General features: G+C 41.7%; 1 protein-coding gene across 2 annotated transcripts in view; it reads right to left on the bottom strand.

Annotated features, from left to right (window-relative positions):
• The window catches only part of calcr (calcitonin receptor), a 221,362-nt gene that overhangs the window by 93,548 nt on the left and 104,530 nt on the right, over positions 1-23,284 (bottom strand). For both annotated transcript variants that reach the window (XM_033042732.1, XM_033042723.1), the window contains exons 3-6: positions 8,993-9,152; positions 8,789-8,899; positions 2,812-2,924; positions 969-1,060 (exon numbers count right to left, since the gene is read on the bottom strand). In XM_033042732.1, coding sequence (XP_032898623.1) covers positions 969-1,060; positions 2,812-2,924; positions 8,789-8,899; positions 8,993-9,152 — 476 coding nt within the window. The remainder of the gene's footprint in view (positions 1-968; positions 1,061-2,811; positions 2,925-8,788; positions 8,900-8,992; positions 9,153-23,284) is intronic.

Below are 23,284 nucleotides of genomic sequence, written 5' to 3'. Positions count from 1 at the left end.
AGCTGTATGTTTTCTATGCTGCATCTGTCAGTTTGCAAGACTCGCTGGAGACATGTCAAATTTTCTTAGCCTCTTCAGCTGAAACCTGGACAAATCAGTATGAGGCATAATTGGAAGATATCTCACATGGCTATTAAGCCGATAAGAAGTGTCAACCTATGATGAATTATCAACTGGAAATATTGGCAAATATTGGCTGTGGTGAGCACAGGAAAGGGAATGATGTCCAAAATCAAATTACATGGATTAAAGTCATTGGTAAAAAGCAAATGATGTCCTGATGAAAACCATTTCATGGGTTTTCATGTTTTGGAATTCAAAGAGGTGATGGGGGCAGATTCAATCACATTGTTGAGAAAGAATAAGCTACAGGTGGAGAACAGGGAAATGAATCTGTTCCATTTGTTGAAGATTTAAGCTGATCTTTCATATCAGGATTTAGGCAGGTCATATAAAGTAACAAAAGGCCTTCTGATTGATTGCTCTGGCAATCTGAGCTGCATGAGTAAGCAAGAGCCTGGACAGCTTTGCTCAGGAACTCTTGCTGGAGATAAAGCCATTCATCTTTAACTCATGGAACAACTTATTTAAAAAAAATTGCAGTCTTTTTCACTTTGCGCTATTTATGTATAATTTATGTGTAATTTATATTTTTGTGTATGTCTGTACCTGTGATACTGCTGCGAGAAAAAATGTCAATGTATCTGGAGCTAACTACTTGTATATATGAACAAGTACCCAAAACATCACCTATCCATGTTCTCCAGGGACACTGCCTGACCTGCTGAGTTACTCCAGCACATTGTGCCTTTTTATTTTCTGCAGATTGTTGCATTTACATTGCCCTCATGGTCATTACAATTTCTAACCTTTTGTCATTTATTTAATGTACCAGCAGAAGTTGGTTTTAAAGGGAAAAAAAATCCCACTTAGATTAAAAAATGGAATAAATGAAACCAGAAACTTACTTGAAATAGAAGAAGATGGCCAGGGAAATCAATAATGAAATAATTGACAGAGTGTGACCAACAACAGCCATGTAGTAAAGGATACGAGCCATCTGGTAAGGGCAAAGCAAAACAGTCCTTACAAATGAAACAGTATGACCAAACCATGATCAAGTTCACTTATTAAACATTTTTGTAATTATTTTAATTATCTATGTGAATTAAGATAATCTCATTTACTAAAAGACATTGGTAAAGATAATTGTATATATGTTATAATTTTCAAAAATCTTTATATAATACACTGGAATCTTTATCTACATTTAATATGACATAATGATCTCGCGGACCTTCAAGGTGAAGGGGAAAAGATTTATTAGGAATCTGAGGTAACTTTTTCACATAAAGGGTGGTGGGTTTATGGAACAAGCTGCCAGATGAGGTAGTTGTGGCTGGGACTTCCCAACGTTTAAGAAAGACAGGTACATGGATAGGACAAGTTTGGAAGGATACGGACCAACGCAGGCAGGTGGGACTAGTGTAGCTGGGACATGTTGGCCGGTGTGGGCGTTGGGCCAAAGGGCCTGCTTCCACACTGTACCACTCAATGACTCTAAGTAATTGTGTCATTTCCTTGAGCACATGAGGTTCTAAAATGTTCTTATGTCCCATGAGAATTTATTTGATTCATCTTTTCATCTCTGAACTTGTGATTGTATTTTGTTAAAGTTACTTCAGTATTATGTGTCACCTTAAAGTCAGATTCAGATTCAGGTTCAGATTCAACTTTAATTGTCATTGTCAGTGTACAGTACAGAGACAACGAAATGCAGTATAACTTATGTTATGACTGTGTGTCAAATGAACTGAACAAGGTTCGCGATGCCAAAGGAAAAAACACCATGAAGGGAGGGTTGTAAAATATTGTGAGGCTATGGGATTATACAACCACCTGTGTTACTGGAGAAATAAAGTGTTAAAAAAATAGATAAAAACCAAGAGGCTCAAAAAAAAAAAAAAACATTAACAAGAAATAAATAACAAAAGGAGAACATAGCATTTTGAGGTCATATTTTGAGTGACACGGTGATGCACTGGTAGAGTTGCTGCCTTACAGCTACTGAGATCTGGGCATGTTTGTGTACTCGTCACTGAAGACAAATAATGAATTGCAGCAACAAATTAAGGTGAATAGTACGTTTGTCTTCCCAGTAAGAGGATTTGAGTAAAGGAGCAAGAATCCCTTACAATAATCACACAAGCTTTGCTGAAATCATCCATTGGGGTGTTATTTGCAGTTTTGGTCGTTTTTACAAAGGAAAGGATAGACTTGCCATTGAAAGAGTGTAGTGAAGAGTCACCAGACTGATTCCTGAGTTGTAGGGACTGTCATAACTCGATTAGATTTGTATTCACTAGGATTTAGAAGAAAATTGAAATTTATAAAATTCTGACACAAGAGGTTTAGTTACTCAGAAGGTGGAGAACCTATGGAATTTGTAACACCAGTGGGCAGTAGAAAAAATTACTGAATATTTTAAAGAAGAATGTGGGTAAACATTCTCGAATCAAAAGGCACCAAGGGGCATGGGGATAGTGTAGGAATGTGATATTGAGACAGAGGAGTTACTGAATTGCAGCACAGGTCTGTATGGAAGAAAGGCCAACTCTAATTCCTATTGTCTATATTTCGCTACTAAGACCAAAAACCTCCAACCAGACTTCCTAACCCCTACACACACACACATGGACCACCCCTGTGTCTGGCCCAAACAAAACTGCTGCATGATTTCACTCAACATTTATAAGTAAACCCAACCACCAAGCATTTCAGATGCCTGGAAGATGAACAAGTGATACCTACCGTTAGTTTATAATCTGTGAATTTATTACAAAATGTATAGTTCGACCAAGTTCGATTGGTTTCTGGATGTTTAAACCAGTTGCCTGCTTCATCACAGTACTTTGTAGCTTTTTCTGGTGGGAAGATAATAAATCTTTCAGTGATTGCTTCATTTTACAAACAACCATCAAGTTACATGAAACTACACAGCCTCCATCTGAAAAGTCATGGTTAGTTTAACATAAAGGAAACATGATTTGAATTAAGTATTTCAACTACAGAGCAGATTTGGGAAAATGAGTTAAAGCAGAACTATTAGAATAGTTAAATGAAGCAACTTTGCATTAAGTGGAGGTTGAATTGCATCCAAATTGTCTTGCCACTTTATAACTACAAGGCTAGCATGTTTTGTTAAGTCGGGTTAATGTTTAGTTCACTATTGAAGTTGCTAATGGTGAGTGTGGATAAGTGAGGACAACTACTTTTGCAATGTACTCATGTTTGGTGCCAATTGGCAAAAGATAAATACCTCAACCTGAATATTTCCGCCACCCCCTATATTCAGCTCCCTGATCCATTATCACCAGGTTCGTCCTTCACCTTTTGAAACTATGTTATAGCATTTAAAACACTCCAGTATTCTGCCCCACTTCCAATCCCCAATGTATAGGGAGAATTGTGGTGAGAGGGACAAAGTTTAAAGGAGGTGTGTGGGTCAACATTTTCATACAGAGAGTCATGGGTGCCTGGAACATGCTGCTAGGGACAACAGTGGAGGCAGGTGCGATAGTGGCATTTAAGAGGCATTTGGACATGCACACGGAAATGCAGGGAATGGAGAGATATGGATCATCTGTAGGCAGAGGAGATTACTTTAATTGGCATCATGTGTGACGTGGACATTGTCAGCTGAAGGCCCTGTTCCTGTGCTGTACTGTGCCCTCTGTCCTATGGGAAGATTGTGGCCAGAGCTTCCAAAATTTCAGCACTTAATAACCTCATATACATTTCATGCAGTGACTGTTTTATGGCCAATCTTTTAAGTACCTCTCCTTCATCTTTATTCCCTCCAATGTCACTACTCTCTCATTATTATGGTTGCCTTGGCAGCATCTCTTTTTCCCTAAAAGACAGGAGCAAAGGGCTAAGTTAATCACTTGGCCCACTACCTCTATAGAAATATTCCCCCATGGTTCCAATTTAGCCCAACCTCTTGACTATTCTTTATACACTTTCCTCTTCACACTTCAGGTGGTTTCGACAAAAAAAGATGCCATCAATTTACCACTATTTATTTGCTAATACTGACACACACACACACATGAGCACACGCGCATGCACACGCACACAATCCATCTCTAACCTTATTAAATGGGATCAAGGAAGTTGACTTATGGAAGATTGTGATGGGTTGCATTTATCTCTTTTTATAGTTTTAATATTTATATTTGTATGATGATACCAGTGCTCGGTATTTTCTGGGAATTGAACATCCCATTACCATCATTAATGAAGTAATGGATACAGACACAATTTATCAGTATTTCTACAGCAGAAACATAAGGGATCAAAGAACATTGACTGAATGGCCAGGAGAGAGAGCGGGAAGAAGAGAGAGAGAGGGAGAGAAGAGAGAAGAGAGAGATCACTTCTAATTGACATACACATGTGCAAAGTGTGAATTATTCGTGCACTCCTCTTACAGGGTAAGTTTAACTCCCCGAAGGAATAATTGGAATATTATACAATTCCAATTTTCTATTACAGTTTAGCTCATAGGTCAAATGCTAATTGAACCATCCATTCATTAAACATATCTGTGATTTCACATAATCAGATCACGCTCTCTTTCTATCCTAAAACTTACCTCCACATAAAATACAGGTGGTCATTGGAAACTTTATACAAGAGAAGAGCATGGAATTATATGTTGAAGATGCAGAATGAGGCCATTTGGTTGATCAAGTCATTGATGCGGCCGTGTTTGGAGTATTATGTTCAATGTAGGTCATGATGCTAAAGAAAGGATGTTATGAAGCTGAAGAATGCAGAGAAGATTTTCAAAGATGTTGCCAGGACGTGAGGGCCTGAGCCAAAGGGAAAGGTTAGGCAGGCTAGGACTTTATACTTTAGAGCGCAGGAGTCTGAGAGATGATCTTAAAGAAGTGCATAGAACCATGAGAGGGATAGATAGGATGAATGCACAGAGTCCTTTACTCAGCGTAGGGGATGCGAGAACCGGAGGGCATAGGTTTAAGGTGAGAGGGGAAAGATATAGTAAGAATTGGAGGGCAGCTTTTTCACTCAGAAGGCTGTAGGTATGAGCCGCCAGAGGAGGTAGTTGAGGCAGGTACTATAAGAACATTTAAGACAGTTGGACAGGTGCAGGAATAGGAAATGTTAGAGGGATATGGGCCAGATGCAGGCAGGTGGGATTAGTGTAGACAGGGCATCTTGGTCTGCTTGGACAATTTGGGCTGAAGGGCCTGTTTCCCTGTGGCATGACTTTTGGTCCACATTTGTCCAAAACTGAGCTGTAGGTTAATCTCACTTCCTTGATCTTGGTCCAAACCTCCTCAGATTATAGACCTTCACACGCTCATCCAAGTACTTTTTAGATGTGGAGATGGTATTTGCCTCAACCACTTCCATCACCCTTTCAGTTCCAAAACCTAAATCCTATTTATTTCTTCATTTTTACTTTAATAATTCCACCAATTTACTAGTTACCACCCTCATTGTCACAGAGGAAAAAAAGTCCTTCCTGTCTTACTTTTTAGGCTTTCACAATGTTGTACACCTCTACTGAATCCCCTTTCAGTCTCCTTTGGAACAGAAAACAGCCGCAGCTTGGTAAGACTTTTGTAATAACTATATTTCTCCAATTATGTCCATTTCCACAACCTTTCCATATTGCATTGACTTGAACTGTGGCCTCCGGCATGTTGTGACTATTCTTTTTACACAGTTTAACTCAGATCACCCTGCCCCTTCCTTCCATGTCTGGTTCAATAAACACTAATATATCTGTAGGAGCCATTAAGCTTAAGTCAGTATTATTATCATGTCTGATATTATTAGTTTTAGTTTTTATCTGCCTATATGTTTGTAGGTGGGATTTGATACATAGTAGGGGTGTGTTCTTTTGTTATAGGAGTCTGGCGCAGACTCTCAGATTATAATTTCAGTTTGGTATCGGAAAATGAGGGGAAACAGTCTTCTACCATAATCACGACACACACATGGTAAGAGACGACACGAGAAGAAGCTTTTATGTGATTTATATTATGTGAATGGAACAGCGATTAAGAATGGAAAGTTAGGAGGTATTTCTTTGTTTTGTATTACTTCAATAAAAAAGCAATTAATGAAGAAACAACCTCTGGAGGATTCATCTTTGCTGTCTTATGTGTATCGTGAGTGCGTTAGGCTATACTTCCAAATCATCTCTGATAATTAATGGTTATCGGTTGGACTTTGAGAACGTTGTAAAAACTCCCATTATAATATCCCTAAGAAACCACCTTATCCACCTTTGTTGCCATCTTTAGCAAATTTGGGCCCGACAGGCAATGTGGCCGGATGCAAAGACCTGGCAGAAGCCACCCAGCTTGCTCCTGCTCATCACCGAAGACCAAAGACCGGAGAGAGGGGAGCTGCCTATGATGGTGGCGAGTAGCAAGGCTGGTAGAAGAGTGAACCAGGGGCTGGCCTTCCCCACCCTCATGGTCGACTGTAAGAGGTGCCCCCAGGAAACAAAGGTGGACAGTGAGGAGAGGGACGTCAGTTCGCTAGACGATTCAGACGTACAAGGAAGGCGATGGCTGGAGGCTCTGCAGCAGCCTGGGGCTCGTCTGAATTGGGTGCCGCTCATAAGAACTAGTGCCTGGCTGGACTTTGAAAATGGCACCAAAACGTGGTTGTAGTCTCAGTGGACTATTTCCGTACACTTTGCTAATCAGGGATTATGCTTAGGTTTAGCAATACCTTACTGAACTATATGCAAAAAGAAAGATTTTCACTGTGCTTTTGCACCAGCAATAAAGCACCAGCGACCATTGACCTTTGTGTAAGTGCATTCCAAGGCCCCATGAGGGAAAGGAAATGACCTTTTCTGTGTGCATCAATAAAACTTCAACAAACACTTCCACTTATAGAGCATGATTAACAGAGCAGAAGCTGTAAGATGCACTCATACTGAATCAATTATGAGCCAATGCTAGTGTAATTGTCAAGGAATAGAATAAAGAGCTGTACTATACACTGTGCCTTAAAGTAAGGGTCCCCAACCTGGGGTAAATTTAATTTCGCCTACCCAGGAGGTAAATTTGTTGATTCTGGATTTGTTAAAAACATTATTTTAAAATGTCCCCTTTGTCGGTTGCTTTATTATGGTAGAAGTGTAAACTCAAATTTCTGAACAAAACAGGGTGGGAGTAAATTTACTTTCAAAAAGTTGCCTGGGATAAACAGTTAGGAACCCCTGCCTTAAAGGGGGAGAGGGTGGAAGAGGGGCAAGAAAGTAAAGGATGGGACCAAGACTGCTGTGGTCACGGATGCCAATGGGAATGGGTGGATATAACTGGTGAGGAGCAAGAGGTGGTTGGAAAATAAACCAGATGTTGAAGGGACAAGGGGACTCCCAAATGTTGGCTGTTGTAAGCTGGACAGAATGTTAGAGAGACAGGGAGTCTCATGGTGGACTTGAGTTTGAGTCTTTGGGACTACAGGAATAGACAATGTAGTTTAATAGAGCAGTGAGTACAAGTTTGATGGGACTGATTTAGTGGTGGTAATTAATTAGGTTGGATTGAGATCAAAACAAGGCATTATATCAAAAGTCCTTTTCATATTAAAAGTCCATTTCAAGTTGCATTGAATAGCTATTAGCCATCAATTTCTCAAATACTACTTGAACCGCCACATTTATTTCTCCTCCTTTCATACAGGCATACTGATCCTTCTTTTACAGACTTTTCAAGTCTCTCGCTGTGTGCTGAGAACTTTTCTACCTGTCGCCACCTATTTACAGATCCATTGCTTACTCTAATGTCTCACTTAGCTCAAGGAAGCTTTCAAATTATTTTATTCCCTTTATATAAATATTATCCTCTTTTATTCCAGGCTGCAAACTCACCAACCCCTCCATAGCAACCACATTGACACAAGGAAGAGTGATGGAAATTAGAATCGTTAATAAACAGTCAAGATTACCACTGCCGAACTCAAAATCCTTGATGGCCGAATCGATACTGTACTTGCATAAAGCCAATCAGGAATTTCCTCTTGGACTATGACTCACTGTCTGACTTCACCCCTCTGCACTGCATGATTCATTTTAACAAAGTAAAGTGCAAAGAGAGGAATACAATATAAAGTTTACTGATGTCCTCAAAAATAAATGCAGAATATTTTCAATCTGCCCGATGAAAAACAAACCCGAATCCAAATCTCATCTCATAAAATGGTGCATAAAATAGAAATATGGGTGCAAGTCCAGGTGATCTGCCTGTGGGCTGAAGTCTTTGTGAACATTGTTTATTCTCTTTGTTCTTCCTTTCCAATGTCTTACAAAATATGGATGTAAGATTATATTCAACACTAAAGACATGTAATAAATATCAGGTTGAATTAGGTGAGCAGCCATGGCTATGTGTTATAGAAAGCTTGTGTGGCCACGGTGGGGCAGCAGTAGAGTTGCTGCCTTACAGCGCTGGAGAGCCAGGTTCGATCCCGACTATGGGTGCTGTCTGTACGGAGTTTGTACGTTCTCCCCGTGACCGCATGGGTTTTCTTCGAGATCTTCGGTTACCTCCCACACTCCAGAGATGTACAGGTATGTAGGTCAGTTGGCTTGGTGTATGTGTAAATTGTCCCTAGTGCGTGTAGGATAGTGTTAGTGTGCAGGGATTGCTGGTTTTTGCAGACTCGGTGGGTTGAAGGGCCTGTTTCCACACTGTGTCTCGAAACTAAAACTAAACAAAACTAAGTCTCTTACCAGTTTCGTCAAAGTCATTGAAGTGGCTTGGGCAATTCTGCATACTTAATGTTCCTGCTGGTGTATCATCCCAACACAACCATCCATCCCAGGTTCTATTACAGTATAGGTCTGTGAAGTCAGAAAGCAAAGCTAATTATCTTATATTATTGAAGTAACCATGTTAACAAAAAACTAGACAAATAGTAAGTTGTTGACAATTACCTGGTTTATTATATGAAGAATCCCTGACCATTTTTTCATAGCACTTGAACTGTGCATCCATTATCTTCTGTCTTATCAGATTTTGAGCAGTTTCCACAGATGGAGGCTGAGTTATAATTTCATCATAATTCTCAGTTGATGCAAGACTTGGCATAATTCTCTGTGAGGTAAAGAGAAGATGCTTCATGTTCTAAATTTATCTGCCAAAAAATGCATTGCATAAGCAGTCCTGAAACTGGTTACATTTATTAGCTACCAGTCAAAATATGTTTACAATTCAACATTGACTACTATAACTTTGCTAACACTGTCAATGTTGCTCCTTTGCCCCTGTGGAATATACATTGAACGCATTCATAGCCTTGCATTAAGTTTGTCTGTATGCTTTGAAATGTTTAAATTAAACTAATTATTGTTTAAAATGTACAAAAAACATGTTAATTGCACAAATTCAGACATGGAACATTGCAGATGCTGGATATCTAACTAAATGAGTTGCAAGTCAAGAGATATATAAAACCAACATAGAACAGAGCAGCATTGGAATAGGCAGCATTGGAACATAGAACAGAGCAGCATTGGAACATTGCAACATAGAACAGAGCAGCATTGGAACATTGCAACATAGAACAGAGCAGCATTGGAACATTGCAACATAGAACAGAGCAGCATTGGAACATTGCAACATAGAACAGAGCAGCATTGGAACATTGCAACATAGAACAGAGCAGCATTGGAACATTGCAACATAGAACAGAGCAGCATTGGAACATTGCAACATAGAACAGAGCAGCATTGGAACATTGCAACATAGAACAGAGCAGCATTGGAACAGGCCCTACGTCCATAGGATCAATAGAGGATCAGGGGTTCCGAGTGCAATCTGTGACAGCTCATCCGAGGATGAGTGGTCTGGCCAAGGACTAGAAGGGTATATTTCAGGGTATATTTCAGATGCTTCTCAAGATTACAGGAATATGGTGCAGGCCGAATCGGGGTAGCATTTGGCAAATCTGATCATGGGTTTACTTACCCGGTTTAAGATGGATGATTGGGTTTCTGCAATATAACTGATTCAGAGAATCGATCTTGTAGTTGCATACTCTGCCATATCTACACACATGAGGCACATATTCAGCTGTTTTGATAACAAAGCTAGTGGTGAAAGCCTATGCTGCCCTACTGAGATTAAAGGGCATTATGTCATCGAGTTTTAGGTAATATGCAAATTTGCAGCTGATAAAACTTATGGGTTATCAGTAGATACCTTTTGCGATATTAAAAATGAGGCAACATGAAATTTAACAGTGCAAATTTGCCTATTCATTCACGCCATGGTAAGGCGGCTGAAACAACTCTTATTTACTCAGTCACGAGTGATGGCTGGGGCATCCTGTCTTCTCGGGCAGCTAGCTCTGCACGATTGTATAAGAGGCTTGTGAACAACATATGTGAGTTAATTTTAAACGGAAGTAACAGAGGTTTGTGTGGCTTCCAGTTTGAGCCGAGAGAAGCGTTTATGTGATAGCACAATTGACATTGCTTGTGCTGCTTTGTCATTTTCTGTAGTACCACAAGTGGGACAATAAATGATTGGTTATTCACCCACTGTTCACTAACGTTATGCAGAGTGTCTTTTATTTGACCACTCTAATAGCCTACACTCATTGTAGTGCGATGTATATCAGTAAATTATTATGCAATTATTCTTTCATTTTATTCCTAATGGGACCAGTTTTTAAGATGATTATGCTTTCAGCAACTGATCTCAGCATAAAGAACACAGCCTTTACTCAATCTCTGGCTTGGTCTCTATGTCATAACTGACATTAGGGTAGCTTGTTATGGGAATGATCTCATAAGCAAATGAGCAGGATTGCGTACATTTGAAGTTGACAACATACCCACCAGCGCAGAGATTGGGGATGCCATTAGGTATACAAGTGCACTCAGTTTGCTAGTACCTATGAAATGGAAGATAGTTTTTTGGTTATTCAATAGTCTCAAGATATTGCTGATGGCTCATTAGCAGCCAAAATAATGGATTTTCCCTTTCATCATACAGCATGAGGTTTACATAGTGCAGGTTAATAAATTATAAAATTTGGTTAAATATGTCTGGATATTTGCAGATAGAATTCTGCACAGTGTTGCATGAGTTATTGTCTAAACTCAACAGTCTTGGGACTACGGTCCGGTTAAGAACAATGGCCATGTATGCAAGTTAAGCATCATGATATTAATAACTCATGTTTTTCCTACCATTAATGGTTTATCTGTTTAAGTGTGTCCCACACAGATTGGGTCACTGCATGAAACCACAGAGCTTTGAAGTCTTCATGTAGTCACTCACGTGACTTCGATATAAAATAGAAAGATTAAACGAGAACTTACCGTTTGAAGTTTGATCTTTATTTTATGAGAAGTTGAAGTGAGGGATTACGTGCTCTCCACTCCCAACCCTACTTCTCACAGAGATCATTCGGTAGTTCAAATCTCGTTAATCTTCCTGTAGCTTAGGTCAGCAACTATTCTGTGGTTTCATACAGCTGCTTTGAAGATTGGCGCGCATGCGGGCTGGCAGGCTCTTCACGTAATCCCTCACTTTAACTTCTCATAAAATAAAGATCAAACTTCAAACGGTAAGTTCTCGTTTAATCTTTCTATTAAACAGATCCCTTCTGCCTCTTCTGCAGATCCCTCCATTCCCCACATATTCATGTGCCTATCTAAAAGCTCTTTAAATGCTACTATCATATCTACTTCTAGTTCACCCCTGGTAGCATGTTCCAGGCACACTCAATATTAAAAAAAATTGCCCCACAAATCTTCTTTAAAACTTCCCTCTCTCGCCTTAAACTATGTCCCCCTATATTTGATATTTTCACCCCGAATAATTGACAGTCTATCCTGTCCACGCCTCATTCTTCAGATCTTCCCTCCGTCTCCAACACTTTAGAGAAAACAATCCATATTTGTCCAACCTCTTCTTATGGCAAATATCTTCCAATCAAAGCAGCAGTCCACTAAACTTTTCTTCAACCTCTCCAAGCCTTCACATCCTTCCTGTAATGGGGCGACTAAAACACCACATTCCAAATGTGGCCTAACCAAAGATTTGTAAAGCTGCAACATGACTTCCTGACTCTTTTATGCAATGACCTGACCAATAAATGCAAACATACCATACACCATCCTTTCCACACTATCTACTATATCTTACACAAGATCCACAAGCAGGACTCTGCTTGTTAGGCTCATTGCTTCTACCTGCTCTTGCTCCAATTAATTTATCTCCTTATACCTTGAACCTATCCTGTCTTCTCTTATTCACTCCCTTTCCACCAACATCCAGGACACCTCACATGCCTCTGATTCTTCTGCAGATCCCTCCATTCCCCACATATTTATGTGCCTATCTAAAAGCTCTTTAAATGCTACTATCATATCTACTTCTAGTTCACCCCTGGTAGCATGTTCCAGGCACCTACCACTCTCAATATTTATAATCAATATTTTGAAAACTTTGATTTCTCTGGCCCCCACTGCCTCATCTTCACCATGGATGTCCAGTCTTTATACAACTCCATCTCCTGTCAAGAAGATCTTAAAGCCTTCCACTTCTTCCTGCAACAAAACATCCACCAACACTCTCTTCCACCTGGCAGAACCATAAACCGCTAAGCCATAAACTTCACCTTTAACAGATGAAGGAGCATGAAATGTCAGTGTTCAGAGGAACCTATATGTCTTTCTATATGAATCTAGAAAATTGGTCACTATTGTATATAAATGGTATGCAATCAGGAAAAGCAAATGGCTTTGCAATACTGATTATTGCAAAAGGGATTGGAGAATAAGGGTAAAAGTGTAAAGACATCTTATTGCAATTTATGTGGCCTTGGGAAGATTATAACTGGGGGGAAATGCTCAATTCTAGTCTCTTTACGTAGGGGAGAGTACCCCATCCTCCAATGGTATACAATAACGGTTCACTGTACTCGTTTCAGGGATAAGGAGACACCAAATTGACAAGAGGTGGAGAACAGAATTGGAGAACAAGTTGGAATTAATTCTCTGGGACAAGGCATAGGATCAGAAGGGTGATAAAAGAGCAGCAGTCAAGTTCGTCAAATAATAGGTTTGATATATTTTGGAATGTACATTGAGAATGTAGGAATGCATTGAGATGAAGATCAACTGTATTAAGCAGCAAGTCAGGCTCAAGATACCATGTGTTCTAACTTTGTCCTGCTGAAGTTGGACCGTTAAATTAGAGGAAAGTTAATACTTTAACATTTCCTGTGACTATCAAAAAACTTCATAAAGTCCAGTAATAAATTATCACTGCTGCATGCTATTTTGAATAAATCATCCTTGATATATCAATGTCAAGTGTTATTATTTATGACAACTGGTACAATATTAATTTAATTTTAAGTATCTCACATACTCAGTAATAAGAAACTAAATTTGACAGAAATGTCCTGCTCATTTACAGGGCTATTAGCTGAGCACCAGCTGTGTATCGCTAAACCGTCTGTCTTTTCAAATAGACATCTCAACAATTTCAGTGCTTTGCATATGTAATCATAGATCAAAGTTTGCAATTGAGATGCAGGATGTGGTATCATAAATGACTGAAAGACCAAAATAAATAATTGTCTTAAGAGGGCTCCTGCTTCACAAGAGGAGAGCTAATAATATTTCAGTTTCTGAATTAAATAATTAGATCAATAACAGACCCACCTTTAAAAATGCATAGGGTAGGTTTATAAAGTAATGGAAAGAATAGTGGATGGGCTTAGCTGGTAATTAGAGCAACTACAAAAATGAATGTCATATTTCCCTAATTATGAAATGGAAGCAAAAGAACCTGCTGTGATTATGTTTCCATTTGTTTTTGATACAATAACCATCAATTATAGCATCTAGATATTCTATTTATGTATTTCGCCTTTGACATGTTGTTTTCCTGTTTATATTGTAAATCTATAAGAAGAAATTTGCTACTGAAAGACTAACTAGTTTGCAGTGAAACCAAAGGTCTTGAATGTGACGTCTTACACCATGCCATACTAAGCCAAGACACACCTGACACTGTCCTTTAAAGTCTATAATCTGGTTGTGCATAGAATGTCACAATTTCAACTGAATGACATTCTACAATCACCCTCTGCTTCCTTCCATGAAGCCAATATTCTATCCAATTGACTACTTCATCTTGAATTCATGCAGCTTGGGAAAGCTGCTCAAAATGAATATTTTTCTTAAACCAAACTGTTTTCTTAAAACAAAACCTTAAACACTTATAAACAATCAATTCATTGTGTCTGCACTCGGCACAACCTGGCACATATCATACTAGTTTCAGCTCCCATACTGGACTCCATGAGAAGTTCAACATCAGAGTGTCATCGTCCCACAACTGCCCCACAGACAGCAACTTTCAGACTTCCATTACATAATCCATTCTCTCATTTACAATACAATACAATACAATACAATTTATTTGTTATCATTTGAACCTCTTGAGGTTCAAACAAAATTTGGTTCCTGCAGTCATACACACAAGAAAAAGAACCAAGACACAACACCATTTACACAAACATCCATCACAGTGAATCTCCTCCTCACTGTGATGGAAGGCAAAGTCTTATCTCTCCCCTGCACTCCTCCTGATGTCAGAGTGAAAGTCCCCGGCGGGCGATGGTAAGTGTTCCGCGGCCATTAAAGCCGCGCCGGCACTCCGGGTCTTGGTGTTGGAGCCCCCGGCGGGCGATAGCAAGTCCCACGGCCGTTAAAGCGGCGCTGGGCGATGTAAGGCCCTGCTCCAGGTACTTTTCAACCCCGCAACTCGGGTGGGAAAAGTTGCCATTGCGGAAGCCACGAAAAGTGGTCTCCCATCAGGAACCCGCGGGCTCCCGGTGTCACTGTCCACCAGACTTGCGGTTGGATCCTCCGAATCTCCGGGGTCGGGCCGCAGCAGCGCGCCACCACAGCTCTCCCGCTCCGAACTCAGCCAGCTCCGCGATGGTGGGTAAGTCCGCAGGCTCCGCGACTGGAGCCCCAGGTCATTCCGGTTGGAGGCCGCCCACGGTGCTAGGCCCCGACGACAACGGAGACCCGACAAAGAAAAGGTTGGGTTCTCCGTACAGGGAAAAGATTTGAAAGTTTCCCCCACCCCCCACACATACCCAGTTAAAAACCCCCCACTATAACTCCATTTAAACGAGACAAAAAATAAAAAAAGACAGACGGACTGCAGAGGCCGCTGCGAATTAAGTCGCGCCGCCCACCTGGAATTTTATATTAGGGGTTTGGACAAGCGTTGTTTGCTTTCTCTAGAATTCCCCAGAAGGTTGAGGGGAGACCTAATAGAAGGATTAAAATTATGAGATGCATAGATAAGGTAGACAGTCAGAGCCATATACCTCCAGGGTGAAAATGTATAGCTTTAAGGTGAGGAGCAAAGTTCAAAGGAGATATGCAGGACTCGTTTTTTTACACTTTTTTTCTGGTAGGTGTCTGGAATATGCTCTCAGGGGTGGTGGTAGAGGCAGATACAATAGTAGCATTTAATAGACTTTAACGACATAATGTTGGGCACAAACATTGCAGCCAAAGGGCCTGCTCCCGTGCTATACTGTTCTATATTGCATGTTCTTTTACTCACAGAAATTCTGACCATTAACGTTCCACAAACTTAAAAGATATAAGTAAGAGTCTTGATGCAACTTCCTTTTTACCGGAAAAGGGCAATCATTAGTATTTCTGCATATTAACCCATATGACAAAGCACTGATATCGCACTGGCAGAAAGAAGTTTGGTTTCAGAAAAATATTCATTTTGAACAGCTTTCCCCCAGCTGCATGACACTCTGGAAGGTCAGATCACATGTAATCCATGGAGAAATAGCCGACTGTATATAAAATTGGCTTTATAGTGAGACACGTGTTGTCAAACAAAGTGATATTTATTAAGTTAACACAAAACAGCTCTCAGAACCACAACAAGGGGCAAGGGCATTACCAATAGTATATATACCCCAGGGGGGACCCGTGACCCGCTCTTCCCGCCATACCAAGTCACACGACCTAACTCCCAGAGCCGAGGGTTCGCACCACGAGTGGCTAACCACCGGGGACCACCACAGCTTCATGGAAGGAAGCAGAGGGTCATGGTAAAAGGTTGTTTTTCAAACTAGAGGCCTGTGACTAGTGGGATGATTTAAGGTTTGGTGCTGGTGTAACGAGACCAAACTAGTAGAGTAAAATAGTTTTATTGTAAAAACAACATTTAAACTACACTGGTATCTAGTAGAGGGCTTTTGAGCTCTTGTTAACACGAAGAGCACCAGCTGGACAACTGTAAACAGCCCACGCACAAACCCTGTCACATTACAGAGTTCCGGCCTCTGATGAGGGTTCTGTAATATGCAGTTTAGCCACTAGGTGCCGCTACACTGGGCCCATTGTTATTTGTCATCTATATCAATGATTTGCGTGAGAACGTACAAGGCACAAGTACGTTTGCAGATGACACTAAAGTGGGTGGTATTGTAGATAGTGGCGATGGTTGTCATAAATTGCAGCAGGATCTTGATTTGTTGGGCACAAGGGCTGAGGAATGGTTGATGGAGTTTAATAGAGAAGTACAAGGTGTTGCATTTTTGGAAGTCTAACCAGGGCAGCAACTACACAGTGAATGGCAGGACTCTGGAGGAGTTATGTAGAGGAGAGGGATCTAGGAATACAGGTACATAGTTCATTGAAAGTGGCATCACAGCTAGATAGGGTAATCAATCAAGCTTTCGGCATATTGGCCTTCATCAGTCAGAGTATTGAATATTGAAGTTGAGAGTTCATGTTACTATTGTACATGACATTGGTGAGGTCACATTTAAAATATTGTGTTTAGTTTTGATCAGCCTGGCATACGAAAGATTTTATTAAGCTGGAAAGGGTGCAGAGAAGATTTACAATGATTTTGCCTGGACTTGATGGCCTGAGCTAAAGGGAGAAGTTAAACAGCCGAGGGCTTTATTCCTTGGGGGGGAAAGAAGATGAGGGGTGATCTTGTAGCGGTGTATAAGATCATGAGAAGAGTAGATAGTGTAAATGAACATTATTTTAGCCAGAGCAGTGGAATCAAGAACCAGAGGGCATTGGTTTAAGGTGAGAGAGAAAGATTTAAACGGAACCTGAGGGGCAAACTTTTTACACAAAGTAGATTTATAGACACTGCCGGGATAGTAGAGGCAGGTACTATCATAATGTTTAAAAAATATCTGTTTCTCTTTCCGTAGTTGCTGACTGATCTGTTGTGCAGTTCTAGCATTTTCTGCGTTTATTTCAAATTGCCACTGTTTTGCTTTTGGAATACTTAGCTAGAAATAATTCTTTGTGTTATACAAATTAGACACAACCAAAGTTCATTTCCATGCTGTGCTGAAGATCAGTGTTGATAATTTGTAATGCAAGTGATCAAATCCCTCATTTGGAAATTAATCATGCACCTGCTGCTTATGCATGCTTAAAAAAAAGTGACTGTAACAAAAATGGCACATCATCATCTATAAATTATAAGCACCCTTTTTGAAATCTTAGGGAATTCCAGTTTCTATACTTATCTCACACTTTTTGTCTGTTCATCTTTGGCCTTTTCCAAACATCTGCCGATCAATACCCCCTCCACCCCCCTCAACTTTTAATTGCCAGACATTCCTCCCCCACCTCCCTCTTTTAGACTTCCCCTCCAACCCCCCCCCCCCCCCCCCTCCGTTCCCGCCCCCTCCACTACAATCAGTCTGAAATGTTGCCTATCCATGTTCTCCAGAGAAGCTGCCTGTCCCACTGAGTTATTCTAGCACTTTAGGTCTCTTTTTGTAAACCGACATCTACAGATCCTTGCGACTACAACTAAGGATACTGCCCAATTCACCTCTAACCCATTGTTCCGTTGTAGACAATGGAACTAATGCACTACAGTGCTGAGAACCCTTTTCTGTATTCTCTACCTTCCCCTTTCCTCTATCTATTGTCATTGAGTTTGACTTGATAATATTTATGTACAGTATATTGGAGCAATTTGCATTGCATGCAAAACAAAGCTTTTCAATGTAGCTCTGTATTCATGACAAAATAAACCTAAACTCAAATCTAAATAGCTATTTGAAACCAAAAGCTCATTGGGCCAAATGCCATTCAATAATTTAACAAAAATAAGGTGCCTAAATTCTAATTCAGACTCTTTTACTGTCTTGCAGTGACCCCAAGTGTAGATTCCTGAATATTGGCAATATATTGCCTGTCCTAAAAAAATATACCAAGGTCCTGCTGTCAGATATTGTTACTCAAAAGGTCATTCACAATTTAAGCAGGTGGCAAATGCAATTGCAAAGGTAGACATTATCAGCAGCTGCATTCCGAAAGGTGCCTCAGTGTGGTCGTAACACAATGTCGAGTGAAGAAAAAATAATTCCCTTTTAAAATGATGCACACTAAGAAACTAGATATCCAATTCTACAAACAGCAACTGGAAGCAGCCACATTTGGCGGTAGGAACGCTTAATTATTGTTGGCATTGCAATACTGTTAGCACAAACCTCAATTTTCTGCTCTCTATTTATTGATTAGTCAGTACGTATTTCATCTGCACTTTGCAAGGTTGTTAGGTTTGGCGACCAGCCTAATTAATAGATGTGCAGACCTCAGCAACTCACTCTGTTTGACGTAAATGAAATCTAACTTGGGAGATGTGAATGACCTTGGCTTTCCTGACTCGTCCTATTCATTGGCGGGTCGGTGCTTTTGGCTACTTGAACCATTAACTAAATTCATATTTTACAAAGGCTCTGCCCTGATGTTTCCTAAAGGAGATTGCAATACTGGCAAATATTCGCTTCATAATAAGACCATGCTCATTTCAGTTCAATTTAGTAGCATCTTTAATGCAAATCATGCTGTGCAAGTCGTTTGAATTTTTTTTCTGCCCACACATTGTGGATATCACTGCTGTAGATTGGCTATTTCATACTAGCCAATTATAGTGCTTGTTAGTAGTAACTCCCCCTAGTATGTACCTTTATAATATCGAGAAGTCATTTATGCTAGTTAGTAGCAGTAGCAGCTCGGAGCTGTAATGTCTGCTGATCTATGCTGTAAGTGATCAATATATATGTCTTAAAGTGTGTTCGAGTCAAATCATTACATGGGGTCAGAAGTGAGATTCGAACCCACGCCTCCAGTGAATCGTGCCGACAACTTCACTTTTGCTCCTGCTGTTTTGGATGACAATGGTCAGGTCCGCATACCTGCAGAAACAATTGATGACCCCGTGGTTTTGCTCAGCAAGTTCAGAGAGCGGGGTGATATGCCTTCAAACCATATTATTGAAAGAACCAAGTTCAATGCTCGTTTACAACACGTCGATGAGCCCATTGAACAATTTATCATTGACCTCCAGCACATGGTTGCACGTTGTCGATTTCGTGATTTATACGATGGGCTCACCCGTGATAAAAATGGTAGGTGGAATGCTCGATAGCAAGTTGAGAGGTGAACTTCTTCGAAATACCGAATTAACCCTTGAACAAGCTGAACATGCCTGTCGTATTTCTGAGATAATGTCCCCCCACACTGATGCAGTGACTTTCAGTCCCTGCCAGCAACATAGCATTAATCTTACAGACTTCTCATCTCGCAACCCTCCCACCGGGTCTGCTACTCGCTGTCAGAATTGTAACTATTTCCATGCGAAGGGCCGTCAGTTCTGTGTTGCCTACGGGAAAGCTCACAATTTCTGTAAGAAATTAAACCATTTTGCTCGATGCTGCCATTCCCATTTGACTCCCGCAGCCTCAAGGACGAGCCTGCACCTGTTTCAACATGAGCTCACTGATACTAACTTCCAAGAGCCTGGGTTATTGTCCCCCGCTTCGCTCTCAGACAGTGCAGATACCAGTTCTGCCATCCACTCCCTCCTCTCTTCGTTTAACGAGCTATTTGACTCTGAAGTAACCATGGTTGTGAATAACAGGCCTCTTTCCACCAAGGTGGACACTGGCGCAAAATGCAACGTCATATCATTAAGGGAGTTTTAAAAAATTCATAGTGCTGAACGTATAGATAAGGCCTCCGCAACACTTCGGGCTTACAGGGGAGAGGTCCTGCACCTACTTGGAAAGGCTAATTTAAACTGCACTGTAGATGAACTGACCTGCACCTAGCAGTTTTATATTGTCAAGGCTGACTCAGAGACTTTGCTCGGTATCACTGCATGCTACGATCTAGGCCTGGTCTACTTTGGACGTGCTGTCCACAAACTCTGCCTCACTGATGAGCCCACTCAGCAACTACGCTCTCAATACAAGGACCTGTTTAATGATGAACTTGGCAAGTTGCCTGTCAAATATCGTATTGCTGTTGATCCCAAAGTCACTCCCGTGGTCCGAGCACCACATCATGTCCCATATGCGATGCCTGACAGAATACACGCTGAACTCAAGTGCACGGTCTCCATGGGTGTTATTGCCAAAGTTAATGACCCGTCCGACTGGGTTTCCACCATGGTGGTTGCGACTAAGAAAAACAAGAAGGAGATCCGTATCTGCATCAACCCCATGGATCTTAACTGCCATCAAGCGCCCACATTACCCAATGCGAACGACAGAAGAAGTCGCTGTGCAGATATGCAATGCAGCAGTATTCTCAGTCCTGGATGCCAAAAGCTCCTTTTGGCAGATTCCACTGGACCCGCTCGTCCAACCTCACTACGTTCGGCACTCCCTTTGGCCGCTACAAATTTCTAAGAATGCCTTTCGGCATCAACTCCGCTGGTGAAATTTTCCAGCGCACTATGGAACAATTGTTTGCAGAGTACCCATGCGCCATCATTGTTGATGATATTCTCATCTACGGTCGTGACCTGGCTGAACATGAATCCATCCTGAAGAGAGTACTTGACCATGCCAAAGACATTCAACTTAAACTCAACCCACTAAAGTGCAGGTTTCGAGTTCTTGAGGTCACTTACGTCGGACATGTTTTTACCAGTGGACATGTTTTTACTCAGTCCAGATCCGCTGAAAACTGCAGCTATCAACAAAATGCAGGTTCCTACTGATGTCGTGAGTTTACAATGATTCCTCAGTATGGTTAACTACCTGGGGAAATTTATTCCCAACCTCAGCAACATATCGGCCCCCCTGCGAGAACAGACACACAAGGACGCGGCATGGTTTTGGTACTCGCAGCACCAAAGGGCTTTCGACACTCTCAAACTGCAGCTGGCTAGCACACCTACACTCGCCTACTTCACTTTGGAGTTACCGGTAACACTCACCGGCGATGCATCCCAGGATGGGCTAGGCGCAGCGCTCCTGCAGGCCACTATTGACGGCGATTTCAAGCCCGTTTCATATGCATCCCGTACACTAACTGACACTGAACAGCGCTACGCCCAGATTGAAAAGGAACTGCTCGCAGTGGTTTTCACCTGCACTAAATTCAAGGATTTCATCTTTGGTAAAACCGTGACCATCGAGACTGACCACCAGCCGCTGGTCACCATTTTGAACAAACCGATCCACGACTACACCCGATGATGATGCAACTGCAGCAATTTGATTTCAACAACGTTTATAAGAAAGGTAAAGACATGTACATAGCAGACACGGTATCCAGAGCCCCGCGCAGAACTGATGAACAACAACTCTCTGAACAGGACGAATTCTCAGTCATGAAAGTCTCATTTGTGCCAACTGATCGTTTAAGCAGCCTAGCTGAACACACGGCTGCTGGTGAGACTTTACAATTGCTGTCTGCAGTCATCCGGCGTGGTTGGCCTGACAAACAGTCCAACACCCCACTCGAAATACGCCCCTACTTCTTGGTTCGCGATGAACTAGTGCTACAGGACGGAATCATAGTCAAGGGCCACATGGCAGTGGTCCTAGCCGTCCTCCGGGACAAATACTATAACTACATCCACAGGGGCCACCCCGGCATGGAGGCAACCCTCCAAAGGGCACAAAGCATGTTTTACTGGCCCGGTATGACCAAATACATACGCGACAGAACCGAAACGTGCGCTGTCTGCAAAAGCCTGACACCACATCAGCAGAAGCAGCCTTTACTGCCGCAACCAGTCCCTCCTCTCCCATGGTCCTTGTTAGCCACCGACATCTTCCAGTGGCACAGGAAACACTATCTGGTTCTTGTTAACTCTTACTCGGGCTGGTTCAAAATCGACCTACTTCAAACCATTTCTACAGAGGCAGTGATCGAGAAGTTGCAGCGTCACCTCTCCGTGCACGGCTCCCCAGCACGTATCCAGTCCAACAATGGCAGACAGTTCACCAGCCAAGCTTTTAAAAACTTTGCAAAAAGATGGGACTTTCAACATGTTACCAGCAGTCCCGAGTTCCCGCAGTCCAACGGACTCGCCGAACGCGCCGTTCGGAGTGCAAAACAACTCATGGAATGTACATACCTTGCCAAATCAGACATATACCTGGACCTGCTCACTCTAAGGAACATTGCGCGGGATCCCATACTAGGTTCTCCAGCCCAACGACTGATGTCTCGCCAAACCCGTGCTCCCCTGCCTGTCTCCCAGCAGCTGTTGCAGCTACAAGTTTGTTCTCCGCCTGCAGTTCAGAAACAACTACAATTTAAACGTGACACACAGAACCGGTTCTTCGACAAGTCCAGCAAGCCACTTAAACCTCTTGCACGTGGACAAGTGGTTCGTCTACAAACTGACAAGGGCCATGCACGCCTGGGACATCCACGGCCCTGCCAAAGAACCATGATCATACATGGTCGAAGTGGATGGAGTCATCTACAAATGCAAACGTTAACACATCCTTCCGGTGAAGGAACCGCATCTAGCAACTCCATAATCCTGATGCCCCATGTCTCATGTTCCTTCCCACAGTCGGTCCCGCACCCCCACCACCAACCGTCGTTCCTACTGCGGTCTCCCCGCGTCGTCTTGTGCCTGGCTCGCCTATCTCGTCTCCCACCCTGCCTGTCAGGTTGACAGTCATTTCCCCTCTCCCCTCCCCTGTATCTTCTCCAGCGAAAGGAGGTGAGGCGGACTCTTACCGCACACGGGCCGGACGGGTTTGCAGGCCACCCGTTAGATATGGCGAATTTGTATAACTTTGCAAATGTATTCTTAACATTCTGCTTATATTGCTTAGCCATCGATGTTTCTTTATTTCTACAAGAAGAGATGTAGATTGGCTATTTCATACTAGCCAATTATAGTGCTTGTTAGTAGTA

This window comes from Amblyraja radiata, chromosome 2 (assembly GCF_010909765.2).
Source record: "Amblyraja radiata isolate CabotCenter1 chromosome 2, sAmbRad1.1.pri, whole genome shotgun sequence".
Taxonomy (NCBI): domain Eukaryota; kingdom Metazoa; phylum Chordata; class Chondrichthyes; order Rajiformes; family Rajidae; genus Amblyraja; species Amblyraja radiata.
Note: the sequence above shows the minus strand (reverse complement) of the source record. Positions and strands in the feature narration are given on the sequence as shown.